Genomic DNA, 22494 nt, shown 5'->3' on the forward strand with positions numbered 1-22494 from the left:
CAAAGGGCTCAGTCTGACAATACCATCCCCACTTCAGACCAGCTACAAGCCCAGATTGTTACATGTAGCACATCTGACCCACCACCTACAGACTGCAAGTTCTCCTGAGCCCCTTCTTGTGTTCAAATAATTTGCTCAAGTGGCTCATGGAACTCAAAAAATCCGTTTACTTCCTGGAGCACCAGTTTATTCTAAAAGGTTGTAACTCGGGAACAGTCAGATGGAGGACATGCAGAGGGCAAGGCATGTGGGAAGCAGAGAGGACCCTGCACCCCCTCTCTGGGCCCCACTCTTGCAGCACCTCCACATGCTCACCAACCCAGAAGCTGTCCAAACCAAACCGCTCCTCTGTGGGGTTTCAAAGGTTTCCTCACACAGGCATAATTGAGTACATCTGCCCTTTCCAGCTGTGAAAAGAAGCGAAGCCAAAAGCAAAGGAGAAAGGAAAGATATAAGCATCTGAATGCAGAGTTCCAAAGAATAGCAAGGAGAGATAAGAAAGCCTTCCTCAGTGATCAATGAAAGAAATAGAGGAAAACAACAGAATGGGAAAGACTAAAGATCTCTTCAAGAAAATTAGAGATACCAAGGGAACATTTCATGCAAAGATGGGCTCAATAAAGGACAGAAATGGTATGGACCTAACAGAAGCAGAAGATATTAAGAAGAGGTGGCAAGAATACACAGAAGAACTGTACAAAAGAGAGCTTCACGACCCAGATAATCATGATGGTGTGATCACTTATCTAGAGCCAGACATCCTGGAATGTGAACTCAAGTGGGCCTTAGAAAGCATCACTACGAACAAAGCTAGTGCAGGTGATGGAATTCCAGTTGAGCTCTTCCAAATCCTGAAAGATGATGCTGTGAAAGTACTGCACTCAATATGCCAGCAAATTTGGGAAACTCAGCAGTGGCCACAGGACTGGAAAAGGTCAGTTTTCATTCCAATCCCAAAGAAAGGCAATGCCAAAGAATGCTCAAACTACCACACAGTTGCACTCATCTCACATGCTAGTAAAGTAATGCTCAAAATTCTCCAAGCCAGGCTTCAGCAATACACGAACCGTGAACTTCCTGATGTTCAAGCTGGTTTTAGAAAAGGCAGAGGAACCAGAGACCAAATTGCCAACATTTACTGGATCATCAAAAAAGCAATAGAGTTCCAGAAAAACATCTATTTCTGCTTTATTGACTATGCCAAAGCCTTTGACTGTGTGGATCACAATAAACTGTTGAAAATTCTGAAAGAGATGGGAATACCAGACCACCTGACCTGCCTCTTGAGAAATTTGTATGCAGGTCAGGAAGCAACAGTTAGAACTGGACATGGAACAACAGACTGGTTCCAAATAGGAAAAGGAGTACATCAAGGCTGTATATTGTCACCCTGCTTATTTAACTTATATGCAGAGTACATCATGAGAAATGCTGGGCTGGAAGAAGCATAAGTTGGAATCAAGACTGCCGGGAGAAGTATCAATCACCTCAGATATGCAGATGACACCATCCTTATGGCAGAAAGTGAAGAGGAACTAAAAAGCCTCTTGATGAAAGTGAAAGAGGAGAGTGAAAAAGTTGGCTTAAAGCTCAACATTCAGAAAACGAAGATCATGGCATCTGGTCCAAACACTTCATGGGAACAGATCAGGAAACAGCGGAAACAGTGTCAGACTTGATTTTTTGGGGTCCAAAATCACTGCAGATGGTGACTGCAGCCATGAAATTAAAAGATACTTACTTCTTGGAAGGAAAGTTATGACCAACCTAGATAGCATTTTAAAAACCAGAGACATTATTTTGCCAACAAAGGTCCGTTAGGTCAAGGCTATGGTTTTTCCAGTAGTCATGTATGGATGTGAGAGCTGGACTGTGAAGAAAGCTGAGCGCCGAAGAATTGATGCTTTTGAACTGTGGTGTTGGAGAAGACTTGAGAGTCCCTTGGACTACAAGGAGATCCAACCAGTCTATCCTAAAGGAGATCAGTCCTGGGTGTTCATTGGAAGTACTGATGCTAAAGTTGAAACTCCAGTACTTTGGCCACCTCATGCGAAAAGTTGACTCATTGGAAAAGACTCTAATGCTGGGAGGGATTAGGAGCAGGAGGAGAAGGGGACGACAGAGGATGAGATGGCTGGATAGCATCACCGACTCGATGGACATGGGTTTGGGTGAACTCTGGGAGTTGGTGATGGACAGGGAGGCCTGGCGTGCTGCAATTCATGGGGTCGCAAAGAGTCGGACACGACTGAGCAACTGAACTGACTGACTGACTGCCCTCTCCAGAGGTCAGGAGATAGGACTGAACTATCCAGTCCTCTAATCACAAGGTTGGTTCTCCTGGCAACTAGTTCCCACTCAAGGATGCTTTCCAAGTCACTTCACTAACAGAAAAGACACCTTTATTTCTCTCATCTTTGAAGAAATTCTAAGAGTTTTAGGAGTTCTATGCTAGAAACAGGGGCTATGTTTAATGTAATATTTCTTATTATAAATCACCATATCACACCCAAGAATATCTGTTTCAATACACTGTGTAGTTGGATCATTTTTGATGGCACAACCTAAATTCTGGGGAAAGGGGGTCACTTACTTGCCAGTACCTCTTGTGTTCACAAGAGTACTTCAGACAACAGACGGCAACAGGAACTCACATGGAGAATCAACTAGTGGGGGGGACCACATAAATGGAGAAATAAAAGGAAAACAGGAATAAAAAACAAACGGAATACTTCAAAGATGACCAGCTGTTCCTGTGACTGGTCAGTGGAAGCCACCATTATTTTATCATGTCTGTTTCCATGTCTGTTTGACTGTCTGATGGTGACTTGTAAGTTTTCAGAGAGCAGGAGCCACAACATGTACATTTTCCCATGTTCTGCAAACTCTTAGCATAGTATTATGTGTCCTAATTACTCCAAAGAACTGGCCTTTGCTTGGTGTGCCTTATACCCAGGATATGCCATAATGACTAGCACTATATTAATTTGCAGTTATTTATATATTGAATATCAACATTCTAAAGTCTTTTTATGGGCATATGTATTTTCATTGTGTTCACATACTGTCTCCTTAGCCAGACACATTTACATCTTCAGAAGATAAATTTTTAAAAGAAGAAAAGGGCAGAACACCAAGAAAAGCTAAAAAATTTCATCAAGATGAGGAAGTCCAAAATGTAAAACGAGGACTTCCCTGCTTGTTCAGTGGTTACGAATCCACCTGCCAACGCAGGGGACCCAGGTTCAGTCCCTGGTCCAGGAAGATCCCACACGTCGCAGGGCAACTAAGCTCGTGCACCACAACTACTGAAGCTCACGTGCTCTGCAACAGGAGAATCCACGGCAAGGAGAAGCCCACACACCACAGCTGGAGAACAGCCCCACCCACCACTGTAGAGAAAAGCCCTCGCAGCAACGAAGACTCAGCGCAGCCCAGAATAAACAAAGAAACGAAAAGGTCCACATGCAAAGGTAAAACGAGCTGAGGTTCCTGAGAAAAGCCAACTACAGTGAAAAGGGGATTCTGTAGAGCAGAAAGGAAAAGGCCGCTGTACGTGTTCTATTATTAAGAGACAGGGAGATACAGACTCATTCAATGACAACTTTTTTTGTCCTAGAAAGGACAAATCAAAATTGTTTTGTTTTAAAATTAGAAAAAACATTTTGTTTTTTTTAAATTTTTAAATTTTGTTCTTAAATTAGAAAAAAAAAATTAGAAAAAACAAAATAAAACTCTATTCCAGAAGGATGAACAAGTCGATATAAGAGGAAACTAAAGACTGAGACATTCCAGGAAACGAGGGTATCTAGGTGCTTAGTGTCAGTTAAATTCCCCAAAGGCAGTACTGTATTTCACAGCACTGTTCTCCAACCTTCTTCATATCATGGCACACACAGAAAATACTAACATTTGTCTGGCCCACTGTAGTACCCTATGGTAAAGAATACCAGTCTTTGGAAGCTCCCTGGTTGGCCAGCTTGGGAGCTCTGGCTACAAGGGCCAAAAGAATCCATTTCTTATGTGCCTGTAAGAATTCCCATCGCCCCAGTACTTGGATACTATAAGAATTGGAAAGCTGACCTAGGATCAAAGGAGATATGGCTACATCCTAGCCTGTGTTCACACGTTCATCAAGAATATGCAAGCCTAGCTGTCTTTGCAGTGGATTGAATCATGGTCTTCAAACAGATATGACCATGCACTAATGCCAGGAATCTGTGAATGTGACCTTCTCTGGAAAAAGAATCTCTGTAGCGTTATCAAGTTAAGGATTTCATGATGAGATCCATCCCAGATTTAGGGTAGCCCTACATCCAATGATGTATTAAAAAGCAGAGACATCATTTTGCCTAACAAAGGTCTGTTTAGTCAAAGCTACGTTTTTTTCCAGCAGTCATGTATTGATGTGAGAGATGGACTGTAAAGAAGGCTGAGCACCGAAAAATTGATGCTTTCAAACTGTGGTACTGGAAAAGACTCTGGAGAGTCCCTTGGACAGCAAAGAGATCAAACCAGTCAATCTTAAAGGAAATCAACCCTGAATATTCACTGGAAGGACTGACGCTGAAGCTGAAGCTCCAATACTTGGACCACCTGATGCGAAGAGCTGATTTTTCTTGAAAAAGACTCTAATGCTCAAAAAGACTGAAGGCAAAAGAAGGACACAGCAGAGAATGAGATGTTTAGATAGCATCACCAACTCAATGGACATGACTCTGAGCCAACTCCAAGAGATAATGGATAACAGAGGAGCCTGTCATGCTGCAGTCCACTGCGTAAAGAGCTGAACACGACTTAGCGACTGAACAGTAACACATCCAATGATGGGTGTCGTTCTAAAAGAAAGGCAAGAGATTTGAGACTCAGGCACCAGGAAGAAGGCCATGTACAGACAGAGTTCAGAGTTCTGTAACTGTCAGAAGATGGAAGAAGCGAGGAAGAACTCACCCTCTGAAGAAGGGAGTAGGGCCCAGCCAACACCATAATTTGGACTTTGGGCCTCCAGAACTGTGAGAGAATTAATTTCCCTACAGGAGCCCCAAGAAACTAAGATAATCCTCTTTTTCTTTTGCTGACAGACAAAAGTTTACAGGACATGCGGAAAGCAACAGAAATGTAAACATCTGGATTTCTGCAATGACCTTGACAAAAACTTGTGAAAAAGTTTGGATAAGCAACCACACCTCTCTCGTGGACTGAATTCTGGGCCAGAGTTACAAATGCAGCCTGAGACTGCTGCTCAGCAGAATCCCTCTGCTTCCCATCAGAATGGAAGTTCCTTGAGAGAAGGGCAGTTTTTGCCTGTTTTGTTCACTGCTACATCCCAGTGCCTAGAACTGTGGCAGTACAACATCAGGGTTTTCACCATATGAGCCAATTTATTACCTTTGTGTTCTCGTCTTGATCTGGCTTCTGTTTTCTTTTTTTACTTCGGCTGTGAAACTGTACCACTTCTACCAGCTCCCTGTCATTCCTTGGGGGAGAGCAGGCTGCTGCAGCTCCAGAGACTACAGGTCCTACAGGAGAACCATTGGGGGTCACAGCAGGAGCACCCTGCAGCTCTTCCTGGAGCTCCTGGAAGAAGCTGGCAGCATTCTTCCTCTGGCCTCTGACAAGAGATTCGGGTTGGGGAGCTGGCTCTGTTGCCAAGGATGCCAGGGTCCCCGTACCTCTCTTCTTCTCTCTCTTTTTTCTGACTCTTTTCTCTTCTGTTTCATCTTCTGTCTCTCCTGTTTGTTTGAACACAAAAAGGAAAAATAAATACTTTGTGCTTCAGCTGTCACCAATATCAAATCATATGAATGCACACATCCATATGTCACAGTTTACAAACACCCAGAAATACACACAAAGAAAATATTTGTTTTTCTTCGGAGGGTCGTATCCAATATCTGCACAATTCAGAGACTCCAAAGCACTTAGTCATCTTTTCCCAAGGTAATTACATTCATGTCTTTGACTCTTAGTACAATTACCTAGTCCTTACCTTGGTCCTGACTAAAAGTGTCATCATGACAACACCCCAGGAACTGGTAATCCTAGCTGGCTCACAGTCTGTACCAAAAATGTAAGTACATCCACCACTGCTTCTTTTTAACACTCTCTAGGGTTACAGGTGGGTACCATAGTCTTCCTATTTCCTTTCATGGTTATAAACTAAAATGAATCTAAGACAACTAGCTTAATTTGAAAGGCTTTGAAAGTGAAAAAGTGAAAGCTGCTCAGTTGTGTCCGACTCTTTGTGACACCATGGACTCCTCTGTCCGTGGAATTTTCAGGCAAGAACACTGGAGTGGGCAGTCATTTCCTTCTGTAGGGGACCTTCCTGACCCAGGGATCGAATCCGGGTCTCTTGCATTGCAGGCAGATTCTTTGCCATCTGAGCCACCAGGGAAGCCCAAGATCAACCTAAGACAATTGGCTAAATTTGAATCCCTTTATTTGCAACTAATATACCTCCCCTTTATTTTAACTGTTTAAACTCTGACCAGTCACCTGAAGGTTCGGACAAGAACTCTAGGCCTCACTACTGACTGACAGTATGAATATCACAGGGCTCTCTAAATATTAGCTGAGTATTTATGCTTGTTTGTATTTTCTCAGATTTTTATTCAGTAAATGTGTATCAGACTTCTTTACCACTGGACGCGACCCCAGTGGTCAGTGGTAAAGAATGCACCTTGCAATGTAGGGGACATATACTTGATACCTGCTTCTGGAAGATTCCACATGCTGTGGGGCAACTAAGCCTGTGGGCCACAACGACTGAGCCCACGAACTGCGACTACTGACGCCTGTGCGTCTAGAGCCTGTGTTCTGCAACAAGAGAAGTCCCCACAAGGAGAAGCCAGAGCACCACCACTAGAGAAGAGCTCTTGCTCATGCTCACCGCAACTAGAGAAAAGCCCAGGTAGGTGCAGCATTGAAGACCCAGTGCAGCCAAAACTTAAATTTAAAATACAAACCTTTAATAAGAAAACATATGTATTTAGAGTCGATGAGAAAACCTTGGTCAAGATGTGGAGTAGAAGGATGTATGCTCATCTCCTCCTGCAAGAGTACCAAAATTGCAACTAGCTGTTGAACAATCATTGACAGGAAGATGCTGGAACTCACCAAAAAAAAAAGACACCCCATGTCCAAAGACAAAGAAGAAGCCACAGCCAGATGTAGGAGGGGTGCAAACACAATAAAATCAAAACCCATACCCGCTGGGTGGGTGACCCACAGACTGGAGAACAATAAAACCAAAGAAGTTCTCACACTGCTGTGAAGGTTCTGAACCCCACGTCAGGCTTCCCAGCCTGAGGATATAACACAAGAACTTGGAATCCCCAGGGAATCTGGCCTTGAGGGCCAGTGGGATTTGATTACAGGCCTTCCAAAGGACTGAAAGAAACAGAGACTCCAGTCTTTGGAGGTCACAAACAAAATTTTGTACATACCAAGACCCAGAGGAGAGGAGCAATGACTTCAAAGGATACTGAACCTAAAGTACCTGCTAGTGTGGGAGGGCCTCCTCGGGAGGTGCGGGTTGGCAGGGGCTCACCACAGGGACGGAGGCACTGGAAAGTCTCCCTTAGAGTAAACTCTCCTGGAGTTTGCCATTAACCCTACAGTAGAGCCCTCAGACCCCAGGGCTGGGATGCCTCAGGCCAACTACCAGGGAGGCAGTGCAACCCCACCCATCAGCAGACAATTGGATCAAAGCTTTACTGAGCAAGGCCCTGCCCATCAGAGCCAGACCTAGTCCCTCCTATCAACAAAAGCTTGAGTAAGAGACAGTTGCTCAGTTGTGTTTGACTCTTTGCAACCCCATTTTGTCATAATAAAAATGACAAATAATATACAAGGGAACTGCCATCAGGCTATAAGCTGATTTCTCAACAGAAACTCTACAAGCCAGAAGGGAATGGCATGACATATTTAAAGTGATGAAAGAGAAGAACCTACAACCAAGAATACTCTATCCAGTAAGACTCTCCTTCAGATATGATGGAGAAATTAAAAGCTTTCCAGACAAGTAAAAGTTAAGAGAATTCAGCACTATGGAACCAGCTTTACAACAAATGCTAAATGAACTTTCGGCAGGAAACACAAGAAAAGGGAAAGACCTATACAATTAAGACAATGGTAATAATATAGGAGGATATTATTATATTATATACAGTAATAAAATAATATGATCATACATATAGGTCCTTCGATGTAAATGGATTAAATGCACCAACCAAAAGACACTGGGTGGGTGAAAAATGTGCATGTATGCACTTCCACTTATCACATCACTCTACTTGATCCCCCCTAAATTCTATGTAATTATTTTATATTGTTAATCATGTTCCCATTACGACTTGCAATTGTAATTATCTTTTACTTTTTGTCTGGCTATTGACTGTGAAAACTGATAAACATCTTTTACTTTGTAATTATGTAACTACTACTCACTTAACACTATTGTATCATGATTGGTCAACAGAAAAATAATAGAACTCTGTATCACCAAAACTAGGATCTAGTAGAAAAACCTGTAATCACTTTTTAAAATCCAGATGCATATCAGAATTATCTTGAATTTTTTTGAAAAATACAAATGCTCAGGTAGTTTTTTTCTTCAGAGCTCCAGATATGTTTCTAATGAGCACTCAAGTTTAAAAACAATAAGACTATAGATGATCTTTTACTTTTCACCTAGTTTCACTTTTTCTATTTCATAGTCAGTGCTCCCGTTTCATTTAGTTTATGTTCTCCAATTTCTCCATTTCTTTCCTTCTAAAAAACTTTTGTATACATATGTATAATATATATATTTAAGAAAACTTGAGTTTTTGCCTAACTAAAAAAATTACATTTTGATTCCACTTGTTTGACTTAGTATAAACAGAATGCTAGATTTCTAATTAAAAAATAGATATGCACAAGCAACAAAGGTTTACTGTATAGCACATAGAACTATAGTCAATATCTTGTAATAACCTATGATGGAAAATAATTTCAAAAAATAATATGTGTATTTGTATAAATAACCTTGCTGTGCACCTGAAACATTGTAAGTCAACTATATTTCAATAAAATACACACATTAAATAAAGAGCCAACTAAACTTTGGCTTTAGGGATATAAAAACAAGTAGATACTGCCCATGTCTTCAGAGCTCCAAGTTCCAGCCTGTGTTAATACAAACTATATTTAGGATTCTGCAGATACAGTCTTCTCTAGGACTTCTCAAGGTCAGAGACTAAGTCTTCTCTGTCTTCCAACATTTCCAAAGGCCCAGAGATACTCTGTCCACAGTACAAGTCAATACAAGTGAGGGAGGTGGAGACAGACAGTGTGGGGCTTAGAACCCAAGCTCTTCAAGTTACTAGCTGGGTGAACTTCCAAGTTTTTTAACTTCTAGTGCTTATTTCTACAATAATGCTATTTGTCTTGTAATAATAGTATCAATGACAATATCTATTTCATAGAATTGTTGTGATAATTAAATGAGTATATACATGTAAAGTATGGAGTATATGGTAAAACCGCAATGCTTTTTTAGCTATTATTTTTATTCCAAGCTATGTAATGAGCTTAGAATTTTGAGCAACTGGCTCCAAAATAAAACAGCAACATCACACTACAAATTGAAGAAATGTGTTTGACCTATACGGCACTAATGCCTAATGATTTCTGGTGCATGAAGGAGTGTCATCTTCCCTGGGGCAAATTCTTCAGAGTGTGTAGAATTGGCTCCTTGCTGAAGTGCCAGGAGTTCCCAGCCTTTAATGGATAATTTTCCTTTTCCGCAATCAAGATGAAGGAAGGCGAGCATAAGTCAGCCAACTCAAGGCTGAAAGGTCGTGAAAAGCTTCATGTGAAACCGTTCTCTGAAGTCACTAAAAGACTGGGTCCCAAAGCGACAAGGTGCCACCAATGCCCGAGGGTCAGGCGGATCTGGGGGTGCGTGGGGGAAAGGGGCTTGCCCGAGGTCGGGAGTGAGAAAGGACGCTATTTCCAGAGCATGAGGTCCTGTGCACATCTCCTCGTTAAGTCTGAAAGCCTTAATGCTTTCGACAAGCAAGCCGGTTGGCCCCCACACTCAGGAACGAGTTGGGACATCTGATTCATAGAAAGACTCACAAACCCCGGTCGTAGGCGAGGGGAGGGTGCAGGACCCATTATCTGAACCAGGTTGTACGAGCCGAAGGGTGCTCCAGGAGCCTGAGGCCAGCCAGGTACGGGGTCCTCAAGTCGGCTCTCCACGTGGGCTCCGAGGCCCCGCACTCACCAAAGTCGTAGAGGTTCTGGAGCAAAGAGTCCAGAAGGGCCTGAGAACCGGGAGGCCCAGAGATCGCCAACCGGGTCTCCTGAGCCATCGTGAGGCCAGCGGGCCGCAGCAAGACAGGGCAGATCTTGCGGACCTCCCGCCGCTCGGCGTCCGCTTCCGGTTTCCGACGGGCTGCGCGCGCCGCAAGTCCCTGCGCGGCTTCCGTCCTGGTTAAGATGGCGGCGCCCGGGGTCCTGTGGAGCGGCCGTAGAGGGTGCTGCCGCCCTAGGCGAGGTCGGGCCGCCCCGCGCGGAAGAACCGCCCACAGCAGCACTGCTTAGCAAAGAATCGCAGGCCACGCCCGGGACAACAGCCGCAGCATGGATCATTCCAGTTCATCCAACTCTTGTTTCTCCGTTGGCTCCACCAGTCCCGGGGCTGTCGTGCTTCTCTACTCGGTATGCGCCCAGGGGAGCGAGGCCGGGGCGGGGCTGCGAGAGGACCCGCTTCTCTTGGTCCCGGGTTCCTCCGGGCTGCGACCCGAGGTCCGAAGGAGTGGGTCCGAGATCCCCAGAGGAGAGACTAGGTGATTGATTTGGTTTCCAGGGCGACGGTGTATCTCGGTGTGTGTGAACGTCAGTATGCTTTTAGAAGTTTGTCTTGGTGATGGTTCCTGCCCGCTTGTTCCTTCCCTTTCACTCCACCAGGCGTGGGGCCTTCAGGAAGCCTCTGACACAAAAACCAGGGAATAGAGTTGGGAATCTCCCTCTCTAGCGAGGGCGTGTCGAACTACCTTTTGGTTGATTTCTCGAACCGGAGAATCCTGCGGGTCTGACCCAACCTGAGGTAGCCTGTGGTTCCCCATCCCGCTCTTTTGCAGGTGTGATATTCCTGGGAGAAAAAGTATTTGGCTTGTATGTGTGCATCGAGTTTCTAAGACTTCTAATCTAAGAAGATTTGGAGCTTCTGGAAATTTTTATTGTGTTTCTGTCTCTGTCCATCATTGTACTTTTCCCACAAGTGATTTTTAAAGACAGCTAATGGCACCCGACCTCCCTACAATTGGCCTTTTCACCGCCTAAACCCCTTCTCCTGATTTTAACTTTTTTGCCAACGGAATGTTGGTAACTCACTGTTTCATGAAGAAATTTTGAGGCAGAAATTTGTAGCTCTCAATATTGCACTACCCTGGGGCAATTGACTTTAAAAAAAATTAATTTTTATTTACCATAAGAAGAAATAAAAGTGCATATTTTAAAGTCATGTTATCTATGTTCTGGCTTAAATCTAAGGTTAATTTATGTAGGAACGTGGTAACAGGGAAAACGTGAAAGAGCAAAGTAAACAAGAAACTCAGTTTCAGAAAAGAATGTACATATGATAAAGAATCAACCTGCAATGCAGGTGACCCGGGTTGGATCCCTGGGTCTGGAAGATCCCCTAGGGACAGGATTGGCAACCCTCTGCAGTGTTCTTGCCTGGGAAATCGCATGGACACAGGAGCCTGGCAGGCTAGTCTATGGGGTTGCACAGAATTGGACATGACTTAGTGACTGAACAACAACAACAACAAAACCCACCTCTACCTTCAAATTGGGAAATCAGTGGAACATGGGAAAACGTCTGTTCCCTTGCTGTGAAGAGCCTGGACTTATAATTGCTGCTAATTGTCCACTCTCCTAAGGTTTATCACTTGACCTCTCTCTTCATTGACCTCACTTCATAGTTCAGTGACATATTTCAACCTTGGAATGTAGTGAAGAGGGTTACTGTGTAGCTCTGACTCCCTATAGGTAGCTTTTTCAGCCCTAAACTGGTTTATGAATTAACAGCAATTTTCCACATGTGTATTAAAGGAAGTAATTGAATTTTTATTTCCTCCGCTCACCAAAGGTAAGACTTTGGTCCACTTTTTCACGTGAAAAACTAAAGCAATTGCATGTACACTGTTACTACTTTTGAAGCTAGACAGCAACCCTCACTACTCTTAAGACTACAGTCTTTAGTTTCTTATTAACCTGAAGTTTTTCTTACTGGTTCAGACCGCCCTTATATATTTCGTTGCCAGGCTCTTAATTGTGCAACACTCTGATCTTAAGAGATGTTTTAGAAACCACTGATTGTAGCAGATGTTGCAGTAGTAGGTACCTACAGTGTTCTAGTCAGCATTGACAGGGTCCAAGATATGGAAGTTAAAGATCCACCTCTTGCCTTTAGGGACTTCACAGGAGATCATGAAAATAAATAATCATAATTAAGTGAGATAAGGGCTTCCCAGGTGGCGTTAGTAGTAAAGAACATGCCTGCCAATGCAGGAAACATAGAGATGTGAGTTGAATCCCTGGGTTGGGAAGATACCCTGGAGGAGGGCATGGCAGCCCATTCCAGTGTTCTTGCCTACAGAACCCCATGGACTGGTGGGTTACAGTTCATCCATGGGGTCATGGAGAGTCAGACACAACTGAATCAACTTAGTACCCAGGCAAGTGAGATAAGCACAGTGATTGAAGTATGCTGAGTATGCTGTGGGAGGGATAAGGAGGAGCACCCAACCTGTCTGGGAACTTGGAGAAGGCTTCTAAGAGAATATGACACCTGAAATGAGATTTTAGATATGAATGGTAGATGAGGAAGAGGAAGACTACCCTAGATGCCAGTGTAAGAAGACCACACCCTAGCATGTTTGGGGGAACCAAAATAGACAAAGGTAGAATAAACGGAATATGAGAAGCACCGCGGGATCATGGAAAAAGCAAGAGTTCCAGAAAAACATCTATTTCTGCTTTATTGACTATGCCAAAGCCTTTGACTGTGTGGATCACAATAAACTGTGGAAAATTCTTCAAGAGATGGGAATACCAGACCACCTGACCTGCCTTTTGAGAAATCTGTATGCAGGTCAGGAAGCAACAGTTAGAACTGGACATGGAACAACAGACTGGTTCCCAATAAGAAAAGGAGTATGTCAAGGCTGTATATTGTCACCCTGCTTATTTAACTTATATGCAGAGTACATCATGAGAAACGCTGGACTGGAAGAAACACAAGCTGGAATCAAGATTGCCGGGAGAAATATCATTAACCTCAGATATGCAGATGACACCACCCTTATGGCAGAAAGTGAAGAGGAACTAAAAAAGCCTCTTGATAAAAGTGAAAAAGCAGAGTGAAAAAGTTGGCTTAAAGCTCAACATTCAGAAAACGAAGATCGTGGCATCCGGTCCCATCACTTCATGGGAAATAGATGGGGAAACAGTGGAAGCAGTGTCAGACTTTATTTTTTGGGGCTCCAAAATCACTGCAGATGGTGACTGCAGTCATGAAATTAAAAGACGCTTACTCCTTTGGAAGGAAAGTTATGACCAACCTAGACAGCATATTGAAAAGCAGAGACATAACTTTGCCAACAAAGGTCCGTCTAGTCAAGGCTATGGTTTTTCCTGTGGTCATGTATGGATGTGAGAGTTGGACTGTGAAGAAGGCTGAGCACCGAAGAATTGATGCTTTTGAACTGTGGTGTTGGAGAAGACTCTTGAGAGTCCCTTGGACTGCAGGGAGATCCAACCAGTCCATTCTGAAGGAGATCAGCCCTGGGATTTCTTTGGAAGGAATGATGCTAAAGCTGAAACTCCAGTATTTTGGCCACCTCATGCGAAGAGTTGACTCATTGGAAAAGACTCTGATGCTGGGAGGGATTGGGGGCAGGAGGAGAAGGGAACGACAGAGGATGAGATGGCTGGATGGCATCACTGACTTGATGAACGTGAGTCTGAGTGAACTCCGGGAGTTGGTGATGGACAGGGAGGCCTGGCGTGCTGCGATTCATGGGGTTGCAAAGAGTCGGACACGACTGAGCGACTGAACTGAACTGAACTGAGAAGCACTGCTAAGTGATAGGCAGAGGATATTTCCTAAAGGAAGTTTATATGTTTAAATGCCCTTAAGGATAAATCTTAAACTTTATGAGGCAACCATTTATTTATTTTTTTGGCTGCGCCATGTGGGACCTGTGCAGTTTTAACCCCCAGATCGCCAGGGAAGTCCCTACAGGGCATCATTTAAGGATGATCGGATTTGTATTTTTCAAAGTCCAAGAGAACTGCTGCTGCTGCTGCTGCTAAGTCACATCAGTCGTGTCCAACTCTGTGCGACCCCATAGACGACAGCCCAACAGGCTCCTCTGTCCCTGGGATTCTCCAGGCAAGAATACTGGAGTGGGTTGCCATTTCCTTCTCCAATGCATGAAAGTGAAAAGTGAAAGTGAAGAAGACTACTAGGTTTCTCAAATGATTGTGTGGATGATCTCTTTTACTTAAGCAAAGACTGTAGAATTAGAATCTGGTTAGGGAAGGAATCTGATCTGGAAGCATGAAGATCAGTTAGGACTCTATTGCCACAATTCAGGGAAGTGATTGATGAAAGCCTGAAGTCAGGCAGTGGCAGTGAGTCTGTGGAGAAGGGAGATGGATGAGTTTGTCTGGTGCTTGGGATAGTTACATGTGGTGGCTAAGAGGCTGAAGCTGACTCCTGATTTCTGCGATAGGGCGCCTGGACAGATGATGCCACCTTTCACTGATAAGAAAGAGGAAGAGGAACAGGTTTAGTTGGGGTTATACAATAGTAATTTCAGTTTAGGATGTGGGGAGTTGGAGATGTAAGAGGCAACATTATGATTTTTAACTTGTGAATTATCATATTATGGACCCAATACATCACAAAGTATTGGGGAAACATCCAAATACAGTTAAAATATGATATTTCTAATGATATGATCTACAAATATATTTCATATGATATTTAAATATGATACCAGAGTAAAAGAGGATGATCTGGCCTTAATACATGGATATGACAGCCATCCGCAAGTAGGTTGTATCTGAAGCCATAGGTCTGCTTGGAATCTTCCAGTGATACCACAGATGAAAAGCAGACTGGGACTGGGTAATTACTGGGTGTACCCATAACCCAAGTTAGAACTTCCTATTAGAGTCTGAATGAAAAGTCTCGTCCTTTTACAGTGTCCTACAAGACTACACAGTCGGGCAACTGCTCTGTCTCTTATTTGACTCATCTTGCTCGCTGGTATTCAGCCACACTGGCCTTCTGTTTCTCAGAAGTAAGCATGCTCCCTCCTCAGAGAACTTAAAGTCCTCTCTGTACAACATGCTGTGTTTTCCCAGAACTTTGCATTGCTGGCCTTTTATTATTATTATTATTATTATTATTATTATTATTATTATTATTATTGAGATCCCAGCTCAAGCATCATCTCCTCAAAGAGACCTTACCCCCACCACACACTCAGTCTAAAGTAGCTCTCCAATCACTCTTGATTAGTTACTGTTTTATTTTCTTTATATTCTGTCTTCAGTGTTATGCTACAACAGTCTTATCCTGACTTTCAAAGCTCATTAACTTGTATGAAGTTTGCAACCCTATGGTTAAAACACTGCTATTATTAAAAATTAAAGATTATTATATAAATTTCCATTAAATAAATTCTGTTAAAAATAGTTAATACAACTCAGCACTTCCTCATTAGTTTACTAAATTTCACTGTTATGCTCTTGAAGTTATTTATGTCACACTGTAAGGTGGAAATCCTAAAGTACAGTGGCTCCTTCCATCTCCTCCTAACTGTGTTTAGTAAGGTTGTGTTGGTAGCTTGAGGCTTCCCCGGTGGCGCTAGTGGTAAAGGACCCGCCTGCCAATGCAGGAGAGGTAAGAGACAGAGGTTCGATTCCTGGGTCGGGAAGACCCCCTGGAGGAGGGCATGGCAACCCGCTCCAGTACTCTTGCCTGGAGAATCCCATGGACAGAGAATCCCATGACACATAAGTCCGTAGGGCCGCACAGAGTCAGATACGATGAAGCACCTTAGCACGCATACAGGCATTGGTAGCTTGAAACTTGCCACGGTGGGAGGGTATAGACCACAGACACTGGCACATGCTATAAAGCAAGGCTCTCCCGTAGATGCACCTTTACCAGCATGCTCCTGGTGGACTTCCTAGTGAACCTGTCTTGTTTCTTTGTTGTTTATCTCCTTAAGGGCAGGCACAGTCAGCCCCCTCAGGGCACATTTCCTGTCTGCCTTGTTCAGGCTGTATTCTTAGCCTGTAGAACAGTGCCGGGTATATTTGGGGCTCTCAGTCACTGTTGAGTGAATGGGCCCACCAGAGCAGTTGTAATGGAGATACAGGTAGAGGCTTGCTGTACAAAGTAAGATAGGGAAGACAGTAGCGGAAAAACACTTCACCTCAGTCTTCTGACTTGGACTCCTCATTGTATTTTGGTCCTGTGAGTATTTATTTTAGGATGGAAAATACTTGTCCAGCAAGACGTGGGGAAGGCCAGTTAAGGAGCAGTAACACTCAACCCTGGCTGCATGTTGGAAATATTTAAAGTACTTTCAAAAATACTTCTGATACACAGGTAGCACTCACAGACCAAAGTAATCAGGAATCTTTGGGAGGGCCTGGGTATCAGAATTTTTTTTAAGTCGTGTCGTGTCGTGAAGTCTCTCAGTCGTGTCCGACTCTTTGCGACCCCATGGACTGTAGCCTACCAGGCTCCTCCCTCCATGGGATTCTCCAGGCAAGAGTACTGGAGTGGGTTGCCATTTCCTTTTTTAAGTTCCCTGAGTTAATTTTAATATGCAGCCTGTGTTAAAACCACTGTATTAGACATTGAGTTAGACCAGATTGGGAGAACTTTGAGCTTTAGACTAAATATTGGAGAGCTGTCATCAACAGGGCTCAAGAAGTGGCTTCATTTAGTAATTTGTTATCATTCTGCAAACAATGATTGGGTTCCTACTAGGGACACATGACAAGGAGCTTCCCTGGTGGCTCAGTGGTAAAGAACCTGCCTGCCAGTGCAGGAGACACAGGTTCGATCCCTGATCTGGGAAGATCGCACATGCCGTGGAACAGCTAAGCCAATGCTCCACAACTACTGGGCCTGTGCTTGAGAGCCTGGGAGCCACAACTACCAAATCCTGTGCACCCTGGAGCCCGTGCTCTACAACAGGAGAAGCCACATCTATGAGAAGCCTGGGCACTGCAACTAGAGAAAAGCCCTCACAGCAGTGAAGACCCAACACATCCAAAAAGAAAGAAAGAACAAATTTTTTTTAAAAGATACATGACAAGAAGTTCACATTCTTGTAGGGGAAACACCAAATACAAGTTTATTGAAGTTTTCTAGATGAAAATGTAATGAGGACTCCCTACAAACTCAAAGGAGAAGATGACCGTTTCAGTCCTAGGTTAAAGGAGAATCTAGAAATAGTACACAGAGGAGGTGTACAGAAACTATTGTTGAAGGCTGAGCACTGTCAAGGTGAACAGTGGGGGAGGGCCATCTGTAAGTGACCTGTCTCAACAACTGGTACCACCGTGCACCTGGTTACCAACAAAAGAAGCTGTGGCTCTCTGGGTCACACAGCTCATATCCCCGACATACACCACAATGCCAAGAATGTTAATAACAGGTGCCAAATGTTTGATAAGGAATGCTGCTCCTGGAGGTAACTTGAACAAAGCTGTAGGAGCCATGGGATGTCATAGCTTGTTTAGGTAACTAGGTCTTTATGTAGCCAGGTCAAGTGTTAAGAGGTGTGAGTTTGATCCTGCAGTTAACAGAACCATGGAAGGACCGTAGGTGAACATATCTTGGAAGTTTGCAGAGTACACATACCTGCTACTCTGCCTGGCGCATTCTTGTTCTGAGGACTCCCTTTCTCCCCACTCCCCCGTCCTCTCTCTCTGCACCCCCCAACCCTAAACACACCTCCCCAGCTCTTTCTGATCCTTTTCTCTTCCCACACTAAACGGGAAGTCTCTTAAGTCTCTTTTTGTCCCTGAAAATTATATCATTTATAATGGTAATTTGTGGCATTCTACCCAGTCTGAGCCTATATAACTTATACTGTTACTTTATTAATGAGAAATGTGAGATTTAAGGTTCTTCAGCAGGAGTCTGTGATATGTTACAATGACTGCAGTTTTACACCAGAATTCCAACAGTTACAATATTTTCCCCTCATATATTTTCTTTATATATGAACATAAAAATGCTCATGTTTGCATGTTTCACATGTTTTACATGCTACCCTTTCATACTTAAGCTCCCCATCAATGCTTTTTTGCTTCTGTTTATATTCTTGTTATGCCTAATGGTGGTCTCAGTTTAAAATTCTGGATTTTTTTTTTAATTACCTTCAGTTCAGTTCAGTTCAGTCACTCAGTCGTGTCCGACTCTTTGCGACCCCATGAATCGCAGCACACCAGGCCTCCCTGTCCATCACTAACTCCCGGAGTTCACTCAGACTCACGTCCATCGAGTCAGTGATGCCATCCAGCCATCTCATCCTCTGTCGTTCCCTTCTCCTCCTGCCCCAAATCCCTCCCAGCATCAGAGTCTTTTCCAATGAGTCAACTCTTCTCATGAGGTGGCCAAAGTACTGAAGTTTCAGCTTTAGCATCATTCCTTCCAAAGAAATCCCAGGGCTGATCTCCTTCAGAATGGACTGGTTGGATCTCCTTGCAGTCCAAGGGACTGTCAAGAATCTTCTCCAACACCACAGTTCAAAAGCATCAATTCTTCGGCGCTCAGCTTTCTTCACAGTCCAACTCTCACATCCATACATGACCACTGGAAAAACCATAGCCTTGACTAGACGGGCCTTTGTAATTCAGAACATATATATATTCCAAACACAGCTAGATGTTGGAAATACAAAGATGCAAAATACTAAGATGCCCTCAAGGTACTTGCATTTTAGTAGGGAGGCAGATGTGCAAATGATCACATGTCATGTGATACATACCATAATAGTTGTATGTAGAAAGAAGTCCTAATGAGGAAGGCAGAGTGATTCCATCAGGGGATCTTGAGAGTTCACAGAAGAGTAATACCTGAGCAAGGATAGGAACAGAAGGGCATTCCAGGCCGATGGACACGTGCAGAGGCCCAGAGGCATGTCAGCAATGGACTGTGTTGGGGAAATCGAATCACTCACTGTTAAGTGGACCATGAGTGTGGTGAGAAGGAAAAGCCAGGTCTCAGAGGTTCTTGTATGACACCAGGAGTGGCTGAGGTCTTATTCTGAAGGAGATGGGGGGGGGGGGGGAGGGGGGAGTCATATTTTAAACCAGAATTTGGCCAGAATTGTGTTTTAAAAAGGGCGTGGAGTGGGGCCTTCCCCATTGCTCCAGTGGCTGGGACTCAGTGTTCCCAACGCAGGCAGGCCTGGGTGCAATCCCTGGCCAGGAAACTGGATCCCACATGCTGCAACTAAGACCTGGCACGGCTAAATAGAAAATAAAAAAGGCATGTAGTGGCATGGAAGACTGATTCAAAGGGGCAAAACACAGGCAGGGAGACCAGTGAGGAAGCTGTTGTGATAAAGAGCATGGGCTATACATGAATGAGAAGACAGGATTGATTCTTAAAGGCCTTGTTAACAGGATGAAATGGATTGGATGTAAAGGGTGACGGAGGAGAGATCTAGAATGATCTAAACAGAGGAGTGAAGATGGCATGGAGGTTATTGATTGATATTTCATGAAAATGATCAGGTTGTAGGATTGTTCAGAGGAGAAGTGAATTCACTTTTGGAAAGGCCAAATTGAAGAAGAGAGAGGACAGTGCAGGGGATTCAGGAACAAATATTTGAAAGCAGTTGAGTAGGTGAGAGTGCTCAACGCTGTGTGGAGTGAGGAGAAGAGGGCTGGAGAGGTTAACACATATTAAAGGAAGTGGGAGGGAAAAAGACGTATTTGTAGTTTAGGGAGAAAATTTCCCCCAGGTTGAGAATCTCTGAATTAGAGAAATGAGATGAATTTTCTACTTGACAAGAATCGAGAATTAAAAACCAAAGTAGGAGCGTTTCGAATTGTTGTAGCTAAGGACAGGAGGGCATGCTTGAGAGTGGTGTCACACTGTGCGGAGGTTTAGGAGGAGGAAGACTGGAAAGAGGCCAGGTCTAGTCGTTAGATTGGAAAGAAATATTAGTGTTTGTTACACCTTTTATAGTAGCAAGGAATGAAAAATAGTGCAAATGTCCGGCATTTAAAGTTATATGGGAGAAACTTAAATTGACATGGAAGAGTGTTTTTAACATTAAGTTTTTAAAAATCAGGTGACAAAAATATGTGTGTGATTGAGGAAGAGACCAAGTCCACAGGCATAGAGACAAGCATTCGCTGAAATAGTATCTGGCTTATTGGGTGTCGATTTTAGTTTTCTTTGTGCTTTTTTGTATCCTCTGAATTTTTATAATGAACATGTATCACTTTGGTAATTAGAACAAAATATATTAAGAAATTAAGGAATATAAAGGTGATTATGCAGCCCCTAAAATATTTTAAAACAATATTTATTAATAATGTAAGGAAGTACTCAGAATACAGTTGATAAGGTAAACCATATTTGGTTTAAACCAAGATAAACCATATTTGGTATGGTCTGTGCTTTAAATTTAAAAATATGTACTTTTTTATCTATGAATGAAAAAAATAAGGAAACTAGTAGTAAAAGTTGAGAGTAGTTTGAGTAAAAGTTAAGAGTAGTGGGCAGTTTGTCTTTGCTTGTGTGTTTCTGTGTTTCCAAATTTTCCATAATTAACATGCTGAGTAGTGTAGGATAGTGGTTAGAAACAAGGTCTGTGCCTAGATAAGGCTCGAGCTTGAGTCCTGTCTCTGCCCTTGGAGAGCTGTGGAGCCCTGGCTAAGTGACTTCACTTCTCTGTGCCTCAGGCTCCCCGCTGTGGAACGGGGTAGTGCTGCTGACTCCCTTACAGGGTTGTTGTGAGGACTGCCCCTTCTTGGAGGTAAAGTTCTTAGAACACTGCCTGACACTTAAGAAGCAGTGATGCATGTTAGCTGTACTGACTGTTACTACTATTTTATCATCAGAAAAACAAACTTTTAAGAATTAACAATTTAGAAGTCATTTAACGATTTAGAAGCCTAATAACAAGCAGTTTCGGGGTGGGTTGGCTAGAAGCTGATTTGCAGTGGTTGAAAGGAGATAAGAAACTAGTACAACAAAATATGAACTGCCCCAGAGAGCTTATATGGGAGCACTTGTGTCTTGAGTTTGCGCCCTTGTACTCTTAATTTATTTGACACAATGGTAACTTTCTAATGTATGCTTTGATTTAATTTTTAAGACTAAGTGAAGGGACTTCCCCGGTAGTCCAGTGGCTAGGACTCTGCACTCCCAATGCAGGGGGCACAGGTTGGATCCCTGGTCAGGGAACTAGATTCCACATGCCACAACTGAGTTTGCATGCTGCAAGTAAAGCCTGGCACAGCCAAATTTTAAATGAAAAATTTTTTTAAAACAACTAAAAGAGGCAGACAAAACAAGGGTGATGGATGAAACCTGTGAAATAGATCAGATTTGCTTTAGACCTTAGTGCCCCACTGTGACTGTACCTGTTAACTTTGGCATAGGGACACTGGCTGTATAAAGATAGCAATCAAAAATAAAATATTACAGTTTAATATCAATTCATTGATCCTAATAATAGCTACATTTTTTTTTTCTTACTATGTGAAAATCTAATCAGAACACCCTGTTCTTTTTTTTGCTTTTCTTTTTTAGGCAAAAATTTATTTAGACCCACTCATTTCATGTATGGAATTTTCTCAGATACATATGGTGGTGAGGGTGGTGGTGGTAACAGTTTAGTCACTAAATTGTTTCGAACTCTTTCGACTCCATGAACTGCAGCCAGGCTCCCCTGTCCATGGGATGTCCCAGGCAAGAATACTGGAGTGAGTTGCCATTTCCTTCTCCAGGGCATTCTGTTCTTACTCTATGTCAGAATAAAAATTTTGACAAAGATGAAACCTTACCAATGTAGTTCCTAACCTGTCTTAACTTATTTTACAGCATGTGCATGACTTTCTTTCCTTTGCCTTGTCTACAGAAAGAGCTCAAAAAGTGGGATGAGTTTGAAGATGTTTTAGAGGAGAGGAGGCATGTCAGTGACTTGAAGTTTGCAATGAAATGCTACACACCTCTTGTCTATAAGGGAATTACTCCTTGTAAGCCAAGTGATATTAAATGTAGTGTTCTCAATTCTGAAGAGATTCATTATGTCATTAAACAGGTAAGTGAGTCCATCTTCAGCCATAGCCAGATTCATTCATTGTGTACAAGTTTCTTTTTCTTCTTGATTCTGTGAATTTATTTTGCTATTTTTAATGTATCTTTTTGGATTTCAC

The 22494-nt window shown here is 43.0% G+C and overlaps 2 protein-coding genes across 3 annotated transcripts in view; one reads left to right on the plus strand and one right to left on the minus strand.

Moving 5' to 3' along the window:
- Positions 1-10432, minus strand: part of C28H1orf131 (chromosome 28 C1orf131 homolog) — a 32679-nt gene extending 22247 nt beyond the window's left edge. Inside the window, exons 1-2 of the mRNA XM_027531128.1 lie at positions 10274-10432; positions 5389-5732 (exon numbers count right to left, since the gene is read on the minus strand). Coding sequence (XP_027386929.1) covers positions 5389-5732; positions 10274-10361 — 432 coding nt within the window. The 5' untranslated portion in view covers positions 10362-10432. The remainder of the gene's footprint in view (positions 1-5388; positions 5733-10273) is intronic.
- A 35-nt stretch (positions 10433-10467) lies between these two features.
- The window catches only part of GNPAT (glyceronephosphate O-acyltransferase), a 40651-nt gene continuing 28624 nt past the window's right edge, over positions 10468-22494 (plus strand). Inside the window, exons 1-2 of one of the 2 annotated variants that reach the window (XM_027531126.1) lie at positions 10468-10710; positions 22197-22379. In XM_027531126.1, coding sequence (XP_027386927.1) covers positions 10633-10710; positions 22197-22379 — 261 coding nt within the window. In that variant the 5' untranslated portion in view covers positions 10468-10632. The remainder of the gene's footprint in view (positions 10711-22196; positions 22380-22494) is intronic. The other variant, XM_027531127.1, reaches the window with a different exon arrangement.

Source organism: Bos indicus x Bos taurus, chromosome 28 (genome assembly GCF_003369695.1).
Source record: "Bos indicus x Bos taurus breed Angus x Brahman F1 hybrid chromosome 28, Bos_hybrid_MaternalHap_v2.0, whole genome shotgun sequence".
NCBI lineage: Eukaryota > Metazoa > Chordata > Mammalia > Artiodactyla > Bovidae > Bos > Bos indicus x Bos taurus.